We start from the raw sequence: 22,330 nt of genomic DNA, 5'->3' as shown, positions 1-22,330 counted from the left end.
CAGAAATTTAGGTTTAAATTTAAGGAGTTTATCAGCTAGCGTGTGTGTGCGTAAGGCGGGGGGTGGGGGCTCTTGCTTGTATATGGTACACCAATACGGTAACTCCCGTTGTTCAAAAAAAATATGTTATTCGAATTCCTTTGAAGTGGTAAAACTGGTATACTCGTAGAATAGTCGTTAAAAAAATTCACTAGCTCTCCAAGAGCGCATTTAAAAAACATCAAATATTTGTTACTAAAATATCTATTTATCCAATTTATTTGTTAAAATCGGTTATATTTTAAGACAACGTTTATCAAGTTTCTAATTTCAGAGTTAATCTGAAGATTCGGCATTTTTCTTCGCCTCTTTTGCCAATTTGTTCAAAATTCGTTCCCGTCTTTTCAGTAAGCGCCGTTCCCTTTCGTATTCTTTGACGGCATTCACTTCCTGAGCCAATTTACATCTGTCGAAAACAGTTCGTTCTACGTTGCATTCCTCGATAAAGAAACTTCTGGGCTGAGCTATGCAACACTTTCTCCACCTGAAATTACATCAAACTAGTTATCTAGTACGCCTGCATTTAAACACTCTAATTTCTATCAAAACCTATCAAGTCACACTAGTTTAGAAACGGTCAATTAGAGACATTCAAAATAGTTTAGAGACAAATCAAAGATACCAAGTAAAAGCTATGAATGAACCATTTTAGAAAATCAAATGCGCGAACAACGTAGAGTCAAAACTGGGATAATAAAAAACTCTGCACAGCGAAATTCAAGTTTATCAGCCTTCAAGTCTATACAGTGGCAGACACTAACAGAGATGGCTGAAATGTTCAACGGCTTTTTTCAAAGCCTGTTTTCCGAAAAAGAAAACCGTAACAGCGAGTCTTTAACAGTTGAATGCACTCACACAGACTGTTTGAGAAAGTTGCTTGTGACAGAAGGCATTCATTCAGTCTTAGAAAAATTGAAATCAAATAAAACCACCGGGCATGATGGTATGTCCCCTTCCATTTTGAAGAACTTGAGCAGAGCAATAAGAAAACCTTTATGCCTAATCTTTAAGACCTGTCTCAAGCGAGTATTTCCAGCCAAATGGAAGTATGATAACAGTGCCACGGTTCACAAGACTAGACTGACAGTAAAATCTGCGTTGAAAATTACCGACCAATCATCCTCCTCATTGCTGTTGCAAAAGTTTTCGAGAACCTGTTTATGACTGCACCGAAGGGCAGATCCGACAACATTTACTGGAAGTCCAGTTCGGGTTCACTCCGAAACGCTCAGCGGTTGCTCAAATGACCTACTTCGTGTCATCTTTGTTGAACCTGTCCTATGGAGACGACGAAATACTTAGTGTTCTGTATCTTGACTTCTCCAAAAGCTTTCGATAGAAATAATCATCAAATCCTTCTTACAAAAGCTTCGGTAGTCTGGAAACTAGGGACTTCTGCTGCAACTGATTAGCAGTTACTTGTATGAACGCTCCCAACGCGTGATGTAGCAATGCATCGTCCGGTCAAAAATGTTCAGTCAATAGCGGTGTCCCTCGGCTCTGCCCGTTGTTTTTCCTCGCATTCATTAATGATCTTTTACAAATTAAATCACTCACCCATGCCTACGCCGACGATGTAACGCTTGTTTGGACATCAGCGACATGCAGAGGGATGCTAAAATTCTGAAAACGTGGTGCAAAACAAAATTCATAGCACTAAATTCCGAAAAAGTTACTGAACTTTGCTTTCGTAAAAACCCTTACACCCTCAACTAATCTAAAGACCTCTGTGTCATTATCCCTGAATCACTAAGTTGAAAAGATCATGTCGAAGTCAGGTGCAGAAAAGCAATAGCAGCCTTGTTTCAAGTCAAAAGAAGCCTATCAGCTAATAAATCAGTTTCCATAAAGCTTGACTTTTATTGCAGCTAGGTGATGCCAATTCTTTCTTATACAAATGAAGTTGTTTGTCTCAACAGAGCCGACACAAAAAAGATGGAATCGGTTCAAAGATGGTCAGCTTTGTGGATCGTTGGCTCTTACAACTAAGGAACGATTTCTCCAGTTGAAGCTATTGCCTTTTTCGTTGAACTTCGAGCTGCACTGTTTGTTATTGGTTTCCTCCATGCTCTCGCGACAAGTTGACATTGTTTGGAAGTGCTTTGTGTCACTTGCTACTGGCAGCACTAGATAATCGGAAATTTTTTTTGCCCTATACAACTAACAGAAAGATGAAAACAGACTTCTTGGAACTTCACTGCAATGAATTGGTACCATGCACGTGGCGTATCAGTTCAGGATGGGAACTTGGGAACTGCACCGTAACAAATAAATTTAAAATTACACAAACTGTGAACTGATTTTTTTTTGGGATTAAAAACCCTTGAGTTGTTATGTCTTATTATTATTATTGGTTTAAGCACCATTTAAAATCTCAACATTGCAGGAAAACCAAAAAAGATAAGTTTTGAGTTTTCGCCTCAATAAAATTTCAGAGGGTATAAGTCTCAAATCAAATGAGAGTTTATTCCACTCAACAGCGACAGCATGCGAGAACGAACGTCTTCCTAAATTAGAGAAATTTTGGAACAAGTATATAGTAAAAATATTGAGACCTTGTAACCATCGTGTTTTGTTTCATTAGTTCCGATAAATATAATGGGAGTTTACTAGGCTGATGTACAAAGCGATGCGCATACAATAGGATTTTGAACACAAGGCGTTGCCTAATTGGCAACCAGAGTAGCTGCTTCAGGTACGACGAGGATGGCGTTGAAGGTGACAATCGAAAAATCAAACGCGCGGCAGTGTTCATTATTCGCTGAAGTTTTGCTAATAAAAGTTAATAAAAGAGAATTACAGTAGTCAGCACGTGATAACACTAAAACTCTAATTAACTCAATTAGGACTGATGTTTTAACTTGATCACGAATTGACCACACTTTATGGAGATAATAAAATGAATTCAAACAAACGAAGTTGACATGTCGTTGCAGAGTAAATTGATAATCAAAATAACAACCTATAACTTTTACCGGTTCAGTGTAGTCACCATCTTCCGGTAGACGTAAAAGACCATGTTTAACAATTTTACATTTCCGAATAATCATCTACTCACTCTTATTCGCATTCAATTTCGATTTTGCAATGCTGAACAAACGTTGAATCGAGGTCAAAATATCTCAAACGTGCACTGACTGAGGGCCGAACCGAATTCAAAATAAAAAACGGTATCATCAGCGTAAAAATGATACTATATTCCCGGTTCTTTCAGCTTATCTTCTAAAGTCAGCATGTAACAGGACAAAAGTAAAGGACCAAGAACCGACCCTTGTGGCACACCCGTCTTAACTTTAACATCACCAGAAAGACATGCATTCATGATAACTTGTTGCTTACGACGCGAAAGATAATTCTTAATAAACAGTAACACCACCGATTGCAAACCAATCCTTTTCGCTAATATCTCAAATAAAAACTGATGATCAACAATATCAAACGCTGCTGACAAGTCTAACCCAATATACATCACGGAGTGCGACTCGTCTAGATATTAAAGAAGATCATTAAAGACTTTAAGCAAAGCCGTTTCTGTTGAATGCGAGCAACGAAAAGCACTCTGATACTTGCTCATAAGATTATTGGATTCCAGATAGAAATTAAATTGCTCAAAAACAACTCTTTCAATAATTTTTGACAGGAATCTTAGATTTGTCACAGGGCGATAACTCGACAACAACTCAGGATCAAGGTTAGACTTCTTTATGAGCGGCCTCACGACTCCTTATTTGAACTGATTTTGGAAGCATCCTGTCTGGAGAGTTGAATTAATTAACGCAATGAAGTAGTCCGGAGAATTTGTCAAAACAATTTTACATAACCTCGTTGATATTACATCACTTGGTGCCGTACTGTTCGAAAATTTTGGTTGAAGTAATTGCAATTTGCTCAGTGTGAAAACTCCAGGATCGTTGTATGTGAATCAATCAATTCTAGACAATTTGTTGGAGGTAGTGAAACTAATACGGCTTCTATTTTCTAAACAAAGAAAGCATTAAACTTATTTGCTAGACATTCAGGCTCCCCTAGTGACTGTGGCAGGACAACATTATTTTTTCCTAAGAGTTGATGCAGCATAGAATACCTAACACGCTTATTTTCACTAGCGACACATTCGAGGTATTAACTTTTCTTTTTGGTAAACAGCTCAAAATACTCCAAAACTGCATTAAGAAACCGGCTTTTGGCTTGGGAGCATTCTTTCGGAAAGCTTTCTCAAACTTTCTTCTTGATGTTTTCATCGTTCTTAGCTCATCGTGAAAGAAAGGGCACGTATGATTTCTCCCATATCTAGTTTTCAGAGGATGGTTCTTATCGACAGCTGATTTCGTGACATTTTCAGGATTATCTCTGCCGATCGGAGCAACAATTCTTTCTGCAAACGCTACCAAGTCAAAAATTTGCCATTTCCTGCACGAGGCCTTCTTTACAGCTAAATTATCGTGCTTTTGCAGATGGTCAAAGTGCACAATTTCATGATCAGAGCTTGTAACGAAACTTACAAGAGGTTCTGATACTGCAACCTCCTCGGATGTAAAAACCTGGTCTAAATTTCCACCACTTTTGTGAGTAGGCACGCTAACTTGCTGTTGCAAACCAAAATCAAGCAAAAAAGAAATCCGAATTCTTGACGCATTATTTGATAGCAGCATAGAAATATTGATATCGCCTACCATAAAAAAAAATTTGAACAACAGCACTTTCTCCTCTATAAACAATGTTAACTCACTTATAAAGACACGTACATTAGTATTTTGTCGACGGTACATACAAACCAAAAAAACACTGACTTGCCCAGCGTAAATTCAGGAAAAGCCACCTCCGCGTTTGTAAAACACTTGTTTGAAGAATTATCGACACGCAAATAGAACACCGCTAATCCTTCGCCAACTTTTTTCTTTTCTGTTTGCACTTAAGTAACAATAGCCATTTGGGCAACTCTGCCGGAGTTAAAACTCATCACGTGAGTTATCTTTGATCCACGTTTCTGTTAAAATTATGAGGTTAAAATCATTAGCTTCAATAAGATTTCTTATTTGCGAGGTCTTGTTGCGAACCGATCTTGCGTTATGTAAACATACTTTTACACGGTCATTGACAGTTTTGAAATTTGGTAGTCATGTATCAAAGGAGGCCAGTCATTCCCTCGTTTTCTTATTTAAACAAAATCGTGAAAATGAAACACTTTCGGGCCAGAAATCGGGAGATTCAACTTGATCATTATCGAATTTGAATACAGTGGAATGATTTCAGACGAGAATCTTACCTAGATATTCAACGGATACACAGTAGATCAGCTCCCTTGTTCTTGCAGTATTCTCTTGTATCTTCCGTAGAGACAGTTGCTTAAACGACCAATGCAGATGCCGTCTTTTCGGTGGTCTTTTAATTGCACTGATTGCCGTCTGACGATTATTATTTGTGCCCGTCTTGAAAAATTTTGGTTTTCTGTCTTGAGACTCTTAGCCGGCAAGCACATTTTTATTGCCTTCAGCTTTTCGTTTCTTTGAATTACGATCGCTAGCAGTACTGTCAATCCGATTTCTGAAAGCTCTAAGATACGGGTAACCCGGTTTGTTCAGAGAATATATATCCAGCTTCAGTGATTGAATTTCAAAAATCAGCAAGTCTACTTTCTCTAATTTAACTTCAAGAGCAGATAGTCGATCAAGGGCTGAAAATTCTGCTGAATAAGTCCTGATTAAACGAATAATCTAAATCCTTTTAACTAAATAAATAACTAAGACAAATTAATCAGTCGAACAAATGCGGAGAACCCTCGCGCCAAATGTTGTTTGAGAAAATAACCTAATCTAACCAAAATTCAAACAATTGCGAAGAATCCTTGCGCCAAAGTTTGATCTCGGAAGTCAGGGCTTCATTGTTCGTTAAATACTACGCCGTTTGCAATAGTCGAATATGAAGCATACAAGTTTCTTCCGCCGGAATCTGAAATCCCCGGTAACTGGTGCTACCCAAACAAAGTCCGGCCTCTAATACAACAGTAAATAATTACAATCAAGAGCTGAAACAGAATTAAATAGCCTCCCGGGTGCTCGTGGAGACTATTTAATAAATTTGTTACAACAATTATTTTTAAAGTCTGCATTATCATTATTACTAGCAGGCCCGCAAAAGTATAACAAGATCATTTGAAAAATAGAAGTTTTAAAATTAATTTTTTTCTACCACCTCGGGCTGGAACACATGCCCCTCGTTCAACAGCCATAGGTATTACGTTACGTTACCGATGTGTTTGGTTTAGTATAATACCTCCAAGTCCCAGCAATTTTGTGTTCAACTTTTTTCGGCTTTGCTGTCCCTTATAATTAGGGAGCGCTAAGACTTGTACAGATAACGAAATTCTACATGGTGTCGTAGCGTAACGCCTGTAATACGATAGGCTGCATTTTTAAGGAGCGTAAAAAAGAGAAGAAACAAGATATGGAGGGAGAGAAAACAGAAAAAAGAAAAGAAAGACAGAAAGGAACGAGAAAAGGAAGAAACGAAAGGGCGAAACGAGACAGAAGACAAAGGAAAGACAGAAAAAAGAAAAAAGGCAGCAAAACAGAAAAGAAGAAAAAGAGAGAAAAGAAAGACAGAAAAGACAAAAGAAAGAGAAAAAAGACAGAAACAAACGGAGGAGAAAGAGAGAAAAGCAAGATAAAACGAGATAAAAAATGATAAAAAAAGAGACAAACTAGAGAAAAAAGATGGGTGGACGAAAGAGGAAAAATTCAAAAAAGACAAATGAAACAGAGAAAAACAAACGAAAAAAAGAGCAAGAGAGAAAGGAGGGAAACAAGAAAAGGACAGAAAAGAAAAAAGAAAGACAAACAAAAGAGAGAAAATAAATCGAGAAACGAAAGACAGAAAAGAAAGAGACAAAAGACAGAAAAGCAAGAAAAGAGAAAAGCAAGAGTGAAGTAAGAGAGAAAAACAGAAGAGAGAGAGAGAGAGAGAGAGAGAGCGAGAGAGAGAGAGAGAGAGAGAGAGAGAGAGAGAGAGAGAGAGAGAAAGCGAAAGGAGAGAAAGAGGGAGCAGAAAGAAACAAATGCGAAAAGAAAGGAAAAAGAAACAGAAAGGAAAGAGTTAAAAGAAAGAGAGAAAAGAGACACAATTGAAAGACAGGAAAGAGAAACGCAAGATAAAAGAAAAAGAAATCAAGAGAAAAAAAGACAGAAAAAACACAAAAGAGCGGTAGAATAAAGAAAAACAGAAAGCAAAGAGAAAAGAACGAGAAAATAAAGAGAAACGACAGAGGAACGAAAGAGAAAACGAATGAAAACAAATAAAGGCAGGAAAAAAACAGAAAACAGACAAAAGCAATAGAGAAAAGAAAGAAATGAAATACAGAAAAGAAAAATGAAAACGACAGAAAGCAAAAAAGAGAGAAGAAAGCAGAAAGAACAGAGAAAAAAAGAGAACGAGAGGGACAGAAAAGAAAAACAAAAAAAGAGGCAGAAAATAATCAGAAAGAAATGAGAGAAAAGAAAAACCAAAGACAGAAAAGACAGAGAAAAGCAAGAGAACAAAAAGACAGAAAAGTGAGCGAGACAATAAAGAGAGAAGCTAAACAGGAACAAAAGAGAGAAAGGATGAGAAAAAAGGCAGAAAACAACAGAAAAAAGAAAACAAAGAGAAAAGAAAAGCAGAGAAGAAAGAGTACAGTAAGACAGAAAATAATAGAAAGCAAAGAGGAAAGAACGACAAGCTAAAGAGAGGAACGAAAAAGAGAATAACCATTAAGAAACTAAAAGCAGAAAAGAAAGAAAAAAAAAGAGAAAAGAAACGCAGACAAGTACAGAAAAAAACAGAAAAAAAGCAGAACGACAGAAAAGAGAGCGAGAGAGAAAAGCAAAAGAAAAGGAGAGATAAAGAAAGGAAAAAAGAAAGAGAAAAGAAAGTGAAAGCAAAGATAAAAAGCAGAAGAGATAGAAGAAATATAACCAAAAACAAAACAAATGAAGGAGAAAATAAAAAGAAAAAGAAGGAGCAAAGAAAGAAAGAAACGGAAGAGAAAAGATCTTCCTTCGAAAGTAAAAAAGTAAAAAAAGACCAAATTCTTCAGAGCCTAACTTTTGAAAAAAAACTGGCAACAAAAGATTCAGTTAATTAAACTTCGGTTGTTCAAAACTTTTATTAAGACTGAGATCAAGCAAAACTGAAAACAAAAGAAGCAAAATATTGTTTAAAAATTGGTCAAGAAAACATTCAGCGTAAAAATTTCCGATTAAAAACATCCGCAGCTATCCAGTCATTGACCTTTATTGCATAAACTACTTTTCGGTCACTGACTTTTCGACAATTACAGCTTTTCGGTCATAGGCAGCTTTTCCAAAAATGAACCATTTTGACATTCAGTATTCAGTTATTGACCTTTACGGCATAGGTAAATTTTTGGGCATTTACTTTTTGGCAAAGTCAAGTTTTCAGTCATTGACCTTTTTCAAAATACATGCGAATCAAAACGCTTTGATGTATATTTAAGAGGCCTAAAAACATTTGAAGATTAGGAGCTTAAACATGGTGGTATAGGTATTCAAATTATTTTTAATATATAGATTGATAGAAGATAGATAGTGACAGGAGAAAGGCGTGGAGCACAAAAAATTGTGAAAAAAGGAGGGAATTGGAGAAAGTGCAAACGGATGGGACGTTAATGGACAAAACTCCCGATAAATACGCGGCTCATCTGTTTCTTAGCTCAACTCATTGCGCTTTTGCCTCTTAACTCACGGACATCGGCTGGAATCCGACTGTAGCCAGTCACTTTTTGCCGAAAAGCATGATTAGGGGCTGTTAAAACAGGTTAAGATTAGGAGCTTAAACATGATGCCTTTTATGTCGACACTGAATTATTATATATATATTATAGATGACAGCTTTTCGGTCATAGGCAGCTTTTCTAACAGAGAAACCTTTTTTACATTCAATATTCAGTCATTGACCTTTACGGCATAGGTAACTTTTCGGTCATTTACTTTTTGGCAAGGTCAAGTTTTCGGTCATTGATTTTTTTTCAAAATATATGCGAATCAAAACGCTTTGATGTATATTTAAGAGGCCTTATTGTGAAGATTAGGAGCTTAAATATGTTGGTATAGGTATTCGAATGAATTATAATATGTAGATTGATACAAGATAGATAGTGACAGAAGAAAGGCATGGAGCACAAAAAATGTGAAAAAGGAGGAAATTGGAGAAAGTAGAAACGGATGCGACGTTAATGGACAAAAATCCCGATAAATACGCGGCTCATCTGTTTCTTAGCTCAACTCATTGCGCTTTTACCTCTTAACTCACAGACCCCGGTTCGAATCCGACTGTTGCCAGTTGCATATTTGCCAAAAAGCATGTTTAGGGGCTGTTAAAACATGTAAAGATTAGGAGCTTAAACATAGTGCTTTTTATGTCGACACTGAATTAACATATAGATATAGATGACAGCTTTCGGTCATAGGCAGCTTTTCAAACGATGAACCATTTTTACATTCATTATTCAGTCATTGACCTTTACGGCATAGGTAACTTTTCGGTCATTTACTTTTTGGCAAGGTCAAGTTTTCGGTCATTGACCTTTTTCAAAATACATGCGAATCAAAACGCTTTGATGTGTATTTAAGAGGCCTTAAAACATGTGAAAATTAGGAGCTTAAACCTAAAGGTATAGGTATTCGAATTATTTTTATTATGTAGATTGATAGAAGATAGATAGTGACAGGAGAAAGGTATGGAGCACAAAATATTGTGAAAGGACGAAATTGGAGAAAGTGGAAACGGATGCAACGTTAATGGACAAAAATCCCGATAAATACGCGGCTCATCTGTTTCCTAGCTCAACTCATTGCGCTTTTGCCTCTTAACTCACGGACCCCGGCTGGAATCCGACTGTTGCCAGTCGCTTTTTGCCGAAAAGCATGTTTAGGGGCTGTTAAAATATGTTAAGATTAGGAGCTTAAACATGGTGCCTTTTATGTCGACACTGAATTAATATATAGACATAGATGACTGCTTTTCGGTCATAGGCAGCTTTTCGAACAGAGAAACCATTTTTACATTCAGTATTCAGTCATTGACCTTTACAGCATAGGTAACTTTTCGGTCATTTACTTTTTGGAAAGGTCAAGTTTTCGGTCATTGACTTTTTTCAAAATACATGCGAATCAAAACGCTTTGATGTGTATTTAAGAGGCCTTAAAACATGTGAAGATTAGGAGCTTAAACATGGTGGTATAGGTATTCAAATTATTTTTTATATATAGATTGATAGAAGATAGATAGTGACAGGAGAAAGGCGTGGAGCACAAAAAATTGTGAAAAAAGGAGGGAATTGGAGAAAGTAGAAACGGATACGACGTTAATGGACAAAAATCCCGATAAATACGTGACTCATCTGTTTCTTAGCTCAACTCATTGCGCTTTTGCCTCTTAACTCACGGACCCCGGCTGGAATCCGACTATTGCCAGTCGCTTTTTGCCGAAAAGCATGTTTAGGGGCTGTTAAAACAAGTTAAGATTAGGAGCTTAAACATGGTGCCTTTTATGTCGACACTGAATTAATATATAGATTATTCAATTTTGAGTAACACTATTCAGCCATGTAATTTTGCCAGAAAAAATTATTTCATAAGTAATTTAAAATATTTCAGATGCAGTTGAAATTCAAAAACTATTATTGCTATTTGTTAATAAAAGGCAATTTTGCCTTTAATTTTTAGTTTCGAGTTCAGATGTCTTCAGAGCTGCGTGCTACTTTGCGGGAAATGTGATTTTGACCGCATTAAAATAATTCATTCTCAGCATTTGGAAACTCAACCAAAAAATGAGCGAAATGGTAGTAAAATTGCCCGATTAGATAAAATGCAGGTATCAGTAACTTTTTGAAATAGAGAACACTTTTTTGATGTTTGAATTCGTCTCACAGAGCCTTAACATGGTATCAACTTGGTTGGTCTGAGATGCCTTACATACATACAAATCACACACTTTGGGAAAAAAGGGTAGAAAACAATAAGTTTAAGCTCCACGAAAAGCAGAACCAGCATACTCCTCTTCTAATCAATTTGCAATACGCCCAGGAAACCGATATTCTTCTATTGTTTCAAAGTAGGTGTAAGATTCTGAATAGGCAGCCAATCATGGGAAAACAATAGTGCCCAGATCTTACAATTCCAAAAGGTTTAGTTAGGTGGTTCGTCTTCTAAACAACATAAGTCCCGTACTGTGTTCTTAGCTGTTAACATGTGTCGATGGTAAAAAAAAACTCAGATTAAAGTCTAATAAATACAACAATTCAAGTGTTCGCTTAATCCAGCTAAATCTTCGTTAATAACCTGAAATAGTCAAGAGCACAAATATCTCTGTTGTGCGACGGAATTTCGGCATCTTGCATCTGTTTAGCGGTCATTGTGGGCTGCAATGTTGGCCTGGGCTCTGAGAAGCCGTAGTTTGGGTCAAAGAAGGGCATGTCTTTGGGACTGGGAGTTACTGTAACCTCACTGAAGGAGATTTTGAACGCCTGTTTGAGAAACTCCATATCGCAACTCTGAAAGTTCGTACAGGCTATTTTGTACCTGAACATATCGATACTAAACATATTCTTGAAAATCACGCACTTGCACGTTTCCATCTATCGCTACATCAGAGGTTCGACACAGCTATAAATGCATTGATTTGCATGGATGCCCAAGAAATGCTTGATGCCTTACCATAACGGAGATATTAATAGTCCCATAAAATTAAAACGCTAATGAACGTTCGAAAGACTCCAGACATGCAAATGTGAACATTAAATGGTTAATATCTGCATGTTTTAAATGTGAAATTTGAAACGTTAGCTAGCGTAGCAACTTCATGGAACAGACTATAGTCTTTCTAATAAGTTGAAATAGTTTGAAAAACGCGATAGCATGCAATTGGGCATCAATGTAGTCAACCGAACGTCAACGTTTTTTCCCTTTAGCTCTACATCTTTTTAAATTTCAACTGACTTTTGAACAATGTCCACTAATTTTTGAAACAATTTTTTTTACCTCAACTCTATGGGACAGGCTATAGAATGCCGCATAGGAGACCCGATTAACAGAATCAGTAGGAAGAGAAAACAAAATATAAAGAATCCGAATTGAATTGTAAGTAATTGCATCCAATAAAAACAGCAAACTAGGACACTCAATCAAAAAACAGTACTCAAAACACCAGTTCATATTCAGTAGTTTTAGAATATCACTTCTTTTTGGGCTTTTTCTTGCCGGCCGAAGCATACTTTGCCTCTAAATTTGCCAAAAAATCATTGTGAGTCTTTTCTCTATCTTTACGACCCAAAATAGCCGCCGTCAAATCTTCCAGACCCCCATTTTCGGTAAATTTGGCGGCTTCCTTAGCTTCGCGTTCGTATTTGCGCTTTCGAGCATCCTTTTTCTTTTTCGGCTCATTCGTGAACGCTTTGAATGCGGGTACCTTTTTTGATTCAATCATCTCATTTATAATTTTGTGGTACCGCTCTTCATCGGCGATTTCAGCAAACATCAGACATTCGAAAATTCTATCCATGTTTCCTTCGAACTTCAGATAAAATTTCTTCAAATCCTCCTTCTCCTCTTCAGAATGCTTGAACTTCGCTTTAAAATCCATGATGTCCTTTTTCGTCACCTTCGGAAACAGGTTCCGCCAGAAAACCATAAAGTCTAAGTCATCGTTCTCGAATAACGCAGCATCGGTGTCTTCAACTTCCCCTGTTTCATCATATACTTTTCGCTTCTCCTCATCTGAAAGAAATTTGTACACCTTGTTTAGTGTTTGAAACTTGAGGGTACTTTCTTCTTCATCAGGCGCACCCTTTTTCCTGTCAGGGTGAAACTCCAGCGATTTCTTGTAAAACGCTTTCTTCAAGTCACTTGAACTCACATTTGTTTCGACACCCAATATATCGTAGAGAACCGGTGTGTTGAAGCACTTCTCGCAATCTTCGAGAAAGCCCATACTTAATCTTAGAATCATTTCATAGAAAGTTAAAAAACAATACCTAGGAATCTTTTAAGTAAAAAGGTGCATCAAAAGAATTCCCCTCTCCTAAAACGGGAGACTGTCAAACCAGGGATGCCATGATAGCTGCCTGAACCCAATGCTTCCAATTGAAAAATACTACGTGGTTACAAGCGATCAACGCTCTCGCCAGAAACAAATATTCACAGCAAAAATGCTATCTAAATTCTGTCGAACTAATTGACAAATAACCTAAATCTTATAAAACAATATAATCGCAACACGACGTGCGGTGTCCTAACACTGATGACAACTATCGACTTGACATTAAAGCAAATGGATTGGGGTATGGATTAAGCAGATCCTTCGACGTGAAAACAACCCATTTTGAGAACGCGAGCGAAAAAAAATAGTTTAGTTCCACTCATGTTTTTCGCTTGGGAGGCCTAGGGCCGTCTGCCAAGCTCACTATAAAACAATTAGTAACAAATCTTGACACCTTATTTCAGGTATTATTTTTCGGCTGCAGAGAAAAACGAACTGTCAAATAAAATTAACTTGATTTAAAATAACGATTGTTTTCGTACATCGTCTCTTTTACTTAGCGATTTCAATATAAATTACCTTAACCCCAACGATAGAAACAAAATGGACACAATTCTTGTACCTTCTGGTCTATCAGTGGTCAGCAAAACACCTACAAGGGGAAAAATCTGATTGATTTTGTAATCAAAGATGATGAGCTGCCTCATTCCAATGTTTTTACTTTTGAATCGCCCATTACATCGGATCACAAAGCTATTGCAATGGTAACGATTGTAACTATAAATAAAAGGCAGCCTCAAAGAAGAAAAATATTCTTCGACAAATCAAAATATTGTAAAAAGTTATACCTACAAGACCTGAAAGACATTGTGATGTTCTTTACACGGCATCTGACGCTGAAGACATGTATCGTTTATTTAAGAAAACTTTGACTAAAGTGATCCGCTATCACGCCCCTCTAAAATGGTCTTCATACGGACTGAAAAATCCAAAATTAAACTAGAGAGCAATGATTTCATAAAGAGCATCTTTAAAAAAAGCAGATTCGGAAAAAACAAAATGGAATATTATAAACGACTCAAGAAACTCTACTAAGTTCTCCCAAAATATCTTCTACCTCAAAAACTGTTTTGATGATGTTATTACTGATAACTACAAAACTGCCCAACTGCTCAACTATAAATTTTCTAAATTAGGTTATTACATTGGAAACACTTGCAACTTTTTTCCCACCAGTCATAGGACATCTAAAAACAGTTTTGATGTTAGATTCGTAACCACAAAAGAAGTCGTACTGATTCTAAAAAATCTAAACTCGAACAAACCATCAGGTCCTTCAGATATTGCATCATGGGCTCTTAAAGATGAGTTTTTCATTTTAGCTGATCCAATTAAATTTTTTTAACCAATTTTTAGCTGAAGGGAAATTTCCTGATGATCCTAAAAAGGCTGTTGTTTTAGAATATCTTGAAAAGTTTGAGTTGCTTTCCAATACTCAATTTGCTTTTCGTAACAAAGTCTCAACGATTGACGCACTCGTTTACTGTACTGAACCTATAAGGTACCATGAAAACAAAAATAATTTTATCACTGAAGCTCTACCAGATCTGTCTAAAGCTTTCGATTCTATAAATCACAAGATCCTTCTTCATAAACTGCATGAATTAGGATTTTCCGAAAATGCTCTAAAACTAATAGAAAGTTATCTATCACACAGGCTACAAAAAAACCATAGTGAATCATGTTGAATCCGATTGGATTGGGTTTTATCAAGGTGTCCCACAGGGAACAATATTGGGTCCGCTTCCTTTTAATCTGTACATTAATGACTTGAACAAACAAAAACCTGCTAATACAAAAAAAAAATTCAATACATCGATGATACTATCATTCTTACATACAATACGGACCGTAAATTAGCAACATATAATCTTGAACAATCCTTAAAAAATATATCTGAATATTACAAAAAACACCGCCTAATGCTCAATCACTCAAAAACTGAATTTAGTACATTCTGAAAAAAAATCAAATCTAGAAGAAACCAAAAGAAACAATCTGTTTAATGGTAATTACAAAAAAACCAAACGTCAATTGCGTAAAATACCTCGGAATATATCTTGACTGCACATTAAATTTTCAAGAAGAATTAAAACACGTATTACGCAAAATGGCTACAGAGATAAAACATTAGAACGTATTTCACGCCCGTTCCCTGAGCAGACAAGAATACTACTCCTGAACGCCTTAGTGATGAGTCGTTTACACTACTCGGGCCTTTTACTGGCCAGCTAAAAACAATTGTTTTATTGCTTTGGAGAAACAATAAAGCTGGGCTGTAAAGACGTGCTTCAATCGCAAAAAATACGGCAGTTTTTCGGATCTAAAACTAAAACATCAAATTCTGCCAATAAAATTTTTCTTGGAATACAAAGTATTAAATTATTTTATGAAATTAACCAGTAACCAGCTTCCGATTTTCGAAAAACTACACTCACAAACATCAAATCTACGTTACAGCCAGCGAGCGAACCAGAGAGTACTGCTTCAATCACAAAATAAACTCATCTGCACTAGAAAACTCTATCCTGAATATCGGCAAACCCTTCATAATAAATTTATGAACGTGAGTTTTTTTAAAAACATAATTGAAAGGGATGCAAGACCACTAGTTCTAAAGAAGCATCTTAAAATGTTTTTCTTTCATTTATTTAAACAAAACTCGAATAATGCATCGTACGGCAAGGCATCATGGAAAAGTTTTAGGTTTCATAGTACCACTGTCTCAATTTAAACCGTAATAAAATTAGTTTATGTATGATCTGACCTACACTGCCATTTAGTTGTTTGCAGTTAATAACTTAATGGGAATTCAATGTTTTTTTTTTACTTATATTTGACTCACAGTCCAATAAATGATTTGCAAAATATATTAACTTGACATTGTCTACATCCACCGAATTCAACGAAGTGCTTTATTATAAACCTTTGACGCGGCTCATATAGCCTAGCATGTTGTTTAAATGCACTTTTGCCGTAAACTTAAAGGCTGTGTTTTTATGTTTGGTTGTTGGTGCTCACAGTTCTGTCCATTTTGCGTGTACCATACCCCATTTTCTGTGTAATTTTCAGGTCTGTCCGTTTTCTTCTGTTGCAATAATTTTTTTGTATGAATCTAGGAGCATTCTCTCAAAGATTAACCATGTAGTCAAATGTAGAAACTGTAACACAAAATTATTAGGAACATAAAAGAAAGTATATGAAAAAGAAAATTTGAGGGCTTTTCCGTTCCCAATCTTAGTGGGAGCAAACTATTCGCAAACCCCGACCCAGTGCTGTGTAACGGGGGGTTGCATAACATTTTGGTGGGCAGGAGCACAAATGAAAAAGATCCAAAAAGTTGATCTAACACCCACAAGACGCGCCTCCAAGAAATTCAAACGAGAAATAACAAACGCAATAGTCCTAGCCCGTAATTCTACAGCTTTTACAAAGACGACTCGTCTGATGAATGGACGAATTCCTGTCCAGAAGATTCTCTCACACCGAGAAAAAAAGAAATGATCTGGCGATATAGAGACACACCAGCCTCCCATCAGCATTGTTCAATCTATAAGAGAAACACCTGAGTGTCTCGAAGCAACTCGAATCAGTAACTCCTGACATCCAACACTGGAATTGGTTCACCTCCGAAACCCAGAATTCGCGCAGCGAATCAGCCCTCCGCAAAACATTGATATTGAAGACGCACGCTATTGAGTCAGGTATAATTTGTTTGTGCATTCACCTTGCCTATCTCGAGTAACAAATTGGCATTGCGAATTCTCTTAGAAAATCCACTTCAATAGTTATTACGGCAAACTTGGCGTTCGAAAACGGCACCAGAAAACTATAATGTACAACAATCTGTTAAAGCGTGGTTTTTATACATTGGGTGCTTTGACAATGCATAGTTTGCCCCGACACTTCTTGATTGTCACTAACACTGCACTTTGCCTCCTAACAATTTTGTCCTTATATGCTGAACTGTTCTGTCTAAAGTAAACTTAAAATGTAAGGAATCGAACAATATATCAAAATTTATTAAAAAATTGTAAGCATATCGACAGCTCCCCATTTTAGCACCTCCACTACATTAGCAGGCCAGTACCTCTCGCAGCCTCAATTTATCACAATTTAATGAAAGTGTCCTTCAAAAAAAAGAAAACAAAAATTTTGGCCAGTATTATGCCCGAGAATTTTGTATTTTATGGAATTTTCCCGGTACACTCGTTTGTCGAGCAATCCCACAATATTGATTTGAGGACGAAGTCAGTCTACTAGATTCCAGAATCTGTGTAATTTCAGTCCTCAAAATGCTTGCACCGAGCAATTTTCCTTTCCGTTTGTTTTAGTTTGTTTTGCTTGTTCGATAAGTTTTGGAGCCGCTAGGCTGAAAAATAATTACTTTTGAAGCAAAACATGCGGCTTAGATTAGTACCAACTATGGTAAAACTATCGACTCCCATTCTCCGTTTCTGATGCAACCTGAACTTTTTGAATCTTCATATTATGGAACGCAATTTAGTACACTGTAAACCATTTGGGGAGGGGATGTTAAAGCTCTGGTTATCTTTCTTGCATCTGCTGGGAATTTGTCATCTTATGTTTCAATTCGTTTGGCTGCACATGTTTGATCCCCACGTTACACATTTTAAAAACCCTATTTTCAATTGTAAAAAAATATTTTTTTAAGTAGGCTATGGGCATTACCGTAAATAACCAAGCTACAGCAAAACACAACCCAGTTGACTGGTCATCAAAAGGACCTTACGGTCCTAGTCAAATGATGCCAAGTAGCAGCATTAAAAATTATGGGAGAATTTGAGCGTCGGAAAAAAATTAAAAAGGGTCAATTATTAAAAGAGTGGATAAATCTTCGTAATTGAGAAAAGTGTTCTCTAAAAACTATTCTAGAAAAAATTTACCTCGTTTTGCATAAATTTTTCGTTTTTTTAATAGGGCCAGGTTAGACAGTTGCCGCGCTCTAGTTCTGTTTGACTGAAAAGTTTCAACTTCCTCTAGAGTTATAAGGCCATCAATGCACTGGTTTCACATTTTTTTGTAGTATTTCAATTAGCATTTTGAATAGCTAAAAAATATGTGAAATTTTTACAAAGCAGATCTTTTGTTCTTCTCCTAGCACTGCGTTGGACTCTGATTTCTCTACTGAAGATTAACCTGTTTATTGGTTTTATTTTTGGCCGTAGAGATTTTAAATATTTTTTTGCTGCATGTACCAGATGCTCAGACTCCGTGTTACATGCACATAAATATGGGTTTATTAGTTGTTAGTAGTTGGGAAGTTGTTAGTTCATCAAAGAGTCCGTGAGAGTTTGACAGTTTCTCGCATAGGACATTTACACGATTATCATGATCAAGTTTTTCATCTGTTTAAACTCAATGATTTTTATGCATTTTTTCTTGTGTCGTTATACAGTCGTTGATGGATAATTCACACTCAGAGTTTTGTCCAATAGCCTTCAAGTTTAGGAATTGTGTTTTATCGCAGGTCAGTTTATTGACAAAGTGTTTATTCAATTCAGCAAGGAAAAGTATTCCGGTCATCAATTTTTTTTCTGCATTCCATTTCAGAACGTTATCAATGGCATACAAAGTTGCCAATGTGTGAACACAGAAGTCTGGTATATATAATTTATAAACATAAGAAAAGAAGTGGGCGCTGAACTGACCCTTGTAACACACTGTACTCTACGTTTATAAGACTGGTACTGAGAACGCCAGACTTTACGCATTGCTCCCTGTCTGTAAATTAAGATTCTTAAAGCTCTTGCATACCATCTCTCATTCCTACAAATTCCAGTTTCTGTAGTAAAATGCTGTGTATGACAGTGTCAAATGCTTTTTTTTGCTGTCAATGAACACTGGTGCTGTCTCTTTGCTATTGTTTTCCTAACCCTCTCTAATATTTTAAAAAGAGCTACAATTTCCTCAAGAGCTCCAGCGCTTTGCCGAAACCCAAAGTGAACGTTCTTTGACTAGGTCATATTATTTACAAATCTTGCCCTTGGGGATTAAATTTTCTAGAACTTTAGCTTTTGTTGGAAATAGACTAAAAGGTGTGTAATTTTGCCACATCATCAAGACATCCGCCATTGCAACTAGGCATGACAATAGCACTCTTTGAGCACATCGGGAAAACTCATCGTTCAAAACATTTCTTAACTAGAAAAACAAGTGTTGAAACTATGGCGTTTTCATTTTCTTAAGTAGGCAAATGTTAAGTCCATCATAGTCAGTGCTGTACTTGTTTTTCAAAGTGTCAATTTTGTAGTTAAATTTCTTATTCATTAGTTTCCTTCAAAAACCTGCTCTTCAAGTTTCGTTTCATAACTAGGTTTCCCCCCAATGGTGTCTATTTTGTCAGCCAGTCTTTAACCATTTGTAGTATACAATCTATTATAAATTTTTGTCGCTTGAGTAGATAATCTTTTTTGTTCTTTTTCAATTTCAATTTTCAAATTTCTAAGAGAATTGAAGTTTTTTTCAAGCATTCGATGTTAAAGTATTTTGACAGAACTTTTAAACATTTTTTAAAAATCTTTATCTGTATTAAATTCCTGACTTTATTTAACTTTTTTAGTTTTTTGATTCGGGTTTTTCTATAAAACTATGTTGAAACCATTCTTTTCCTGTCTATCTAACTTTTCTAGTGCAAAAGTTCAAAAGTTTTTTATTCTTTTTCAGCGGTACATAGTTTTTTTTCCTGTGACAGTTTCCTTAAATTGTTCAAAAGCCAATTCATAATTCTTTTTTTAAAACATTTCTCATCAACATGACTTTTCTTTAAAACTTTTGTTGTAGCATCATAACAATCGGAGAAGTTAATCTGTTGCGTTAACAGGAGAGATCCAAATAGTAGGTTCCATTAAAGTGGGGCTCAAATAGCCAAATTTGTTCCATCAAAATTGCGAGGAAGTAGTAGAGTCATATTGATAAACAAACAGAATTAAAACAGCCGATTATTGCAGAATCTTGTCTTTTTTTTTAGAAAATATACTATTCTAATAATTTTGCTTAGCTTTCGAATTCCATTTCAGCCTAGATCTTAAGGACAGGTCTTGATGCTTTGTTTTCGAAAACTCTGCAATAGAATTTGAAAGGTATAGTTCATTCTGTTCGATATGAAATTTCTCACGAGATAAATTGTTATCATCTAAAAATTATGCAAGTACGTAACATTTAGACACCGAGAGCGTTTAGGGGTACAAATATAAAATTTCAGTTTCTTTCAAAGTGTCTGCAAAGTCGGATTAATTGACAACACTAAAATAGCGCCTTTTCAAAAACTATAAGCTGTTGCAATGGGATGGAGTGAATGGCGAAATTAAAAATGATACATCCCGGGTCGAGGTTTTTGGGTTAATTTTTGTAAGAAATGCGGTCAATGCGGTGAATTTTTGTAAGAATTGAGGTGATTGCGGTGAAAATAAATATTTCACCACATTTCACCGCATTTCTTACAAAAATTCACCGCGTTTCTTATAAAATTTCACTGTATCGGCTTTTGTGCAGATTATTGTAGGAAATGCGGTGAAAGCGGTGAAAAAAAATAATTCACCGGATTTCACAAAATTTCAACGATAAAATTAACCACATTTCTTACAAAAATTCAGCGGATTTGCTTTACAACGTTTACTCAATCTGATTTAAAATCACTAGAAAAAGCAATTAATAAAGTGACAGTTGGCGCAGTTCAATAAGCAGTTGAAGGAGAGCAGGAAGGCAGAGGTTCGAACCCTGGTAGTGAAAAGTCTTTCTTGTAAAAATGCTGAGAACGCGGTGAAAATAATTATTTCAACGCGATGCACCGCAAAAAGATGCAAGAAATACGCAGTGAAAATTTTTTTCACCGCATTTCTTACGATAATTCACCGCCAAACCTCGACGCGGGATTGATAAAAATTAAACTGATATATTGTATAGTTACATTGGAATTGTTAAAACTAATTTCGGCTTTGGAGTTACATAGTGTGGAAAAGAAAATAAGGTCCTAATTGTCGGATCGCATGTCGAATATGTAATCTAACAAAATCCTGTTAGTTTATGGAAAGGGGCGACAAAGTATTTTAATTTTTCTGTTGTTGCCACATTTTACACGTAGTACTTTTTATATCTGTTAATATACGTTTGTAGATTTGTCCTTCGCAATTTTGTAGGGTCACTGGCTTGACTGAACTCAGCCCAGGATGTGGTCCGCAACCCAAGGCAGGTACTGACCAGACAGAATCTGAAGACCAACCATACCCAAAAATAGGTATTGGCAAGGCGGAACAGACTCTGGCCACCCTTAGTCAGACCAAAAAGACTTTGGCTTCCATTGGCGAGACTGAACAGATTTTGTCTCAACCATCGGCCAGATGGAACAGACCATATTCCAAACCATTGTCCAGACCATTGACCAGAGAGAAGAGAACCTGAGCCAGACCGCTAGATAGACCCCCTTAATACTTTAGACTTTCAATAAAAAATGTGATTAATTCCTTCCACTTTTTTGATCGAAATCTGATTATAAGATTTTAACAAAAAATTTAGTGGAAAAACTACCAATTTATAGATCGATGCAATTTTCAGAATTTAGATTGATGAACTAATCTAATCATCTAGAGTTAGATATGGGTTACCAACGATGGGCTGTTAATTTGAAAAATAATCAATGCAGAATACTTTCGTACTTTTTGCAGACGACCGGCTTCTCCATTGGTTGAACCTCGAATATGGGTATTCGAGTATACGGGAACACCCACGTTTTGGTCTGTTTGGTTTTGGCCAGACCAAAATGTGGGTGTTGGCGTGACCAAAGAGACCGATATGGGAGTATTAGCCAGACCAAATAGAGCAAGATGTGTCTTTTGCCCAGACGGAACGGAACAAAAATTGCCATTGGACAAACGGAAGTTGTGACCCAAATTTTTCCCAAACCATTGAGTTGGGTCGCACCGGACCCCTTGTCCAAGAGCCATGCTGCTCTGGCCATTATCTTTCTCGGCTTTCGTACCTCATCTTGTGAGGGCTATATTTTCATGAAAGTGTTCTAAAATAAAAAACTTTTTCCGTCTCTTTTTCTTCTATTAATAAAAAAAACTTATAAGGACCGTGTGCACCATCCGGCAACGATGAATGTAGTTCGGAACATAAGGGATGATGAGTAGCACTTAGCCGGATGCTGCACTCCAAGCTGTTCCCCTCCAGACAGTGT

The 22,330-nt window shown here is 36.4% G+C and overlaps 1 protein-coding gene and 1 pseudogene across 1 annotated transcript; both read right to left on the bottom strand.

The window, feature by feature from the left end:
* Positions 1 to 225: 225 nt before the first annotated feature.
* LOC142338284 (NADH dehydrogenase [ubiquinone] 1 beta subcomplex subunit 7-like) lies at positions 226 to 11,584 on the bottom strand. The gene is made up of 2 exons (XM_075387965.1): positions 11,376 to 11,584; positions 226 to 523 (listed from the first exon to the last, which is right to left on the bottom strand). The coding sequence occupies exons 1-2, from the start codon at positions 11,576 to 11,578 to the stop codon at positions 316 to 318; spliced, it is 411 nt and encodes a 136-aa protein (XP_075244080.1). The 5' UTR covers positions 11,579 to 11,584; the 3' UTR covers positions 226 to 315.
* Positions 11,585 to 12,153: 569 nt separating this feature from the next.
* On the bottom strand, positions 12,154 to 13,026 carry LOC142338283 (dnaJ homolog subfamily C member 9 pseudogene; annotated as a pseudogene).
* Between the last annotated feature and the right edge of the window lie 9,304 nt (positions 13,027 to 22,330).

The sequence above is a fragment of the Convolutriloba macropyga genome, chromosome 4, assembly GCF_964194025.1.
Source record: "Convolutriloba macropyga chromosome 4, txConMacr16.3, whole genome shotgun sequence".
NCBI lineage: Eukaryota > Metazoa > Xenacoelomorpha > Acoela > Convolutidae > Convolutriloba > Convolutriloba macropyga.
The sequence above is the reverse complement of the archived record's forward strand: the minus strand, read 5'-3'. Positions and strand labels throughout refer to the sequence as shown.

Excerpts from the sequence above, each read along its gene's own strand:
- LOC142338284 (XM_075387965.1), bottom strand. The coding sequence starts at position 11,578 with ATGGAGTTTCTCAAACAGGCGTTCAAAATCTCCTTCAGTGAGGTTACA. Across the intron at positions 524-11,375 it reads TGTGCTCTTGACTATTTCAG|GTGGAGAAAGTGTTGCATAG; the intron begins GTTATTAACGAA and ends ATGTAATTTCAG.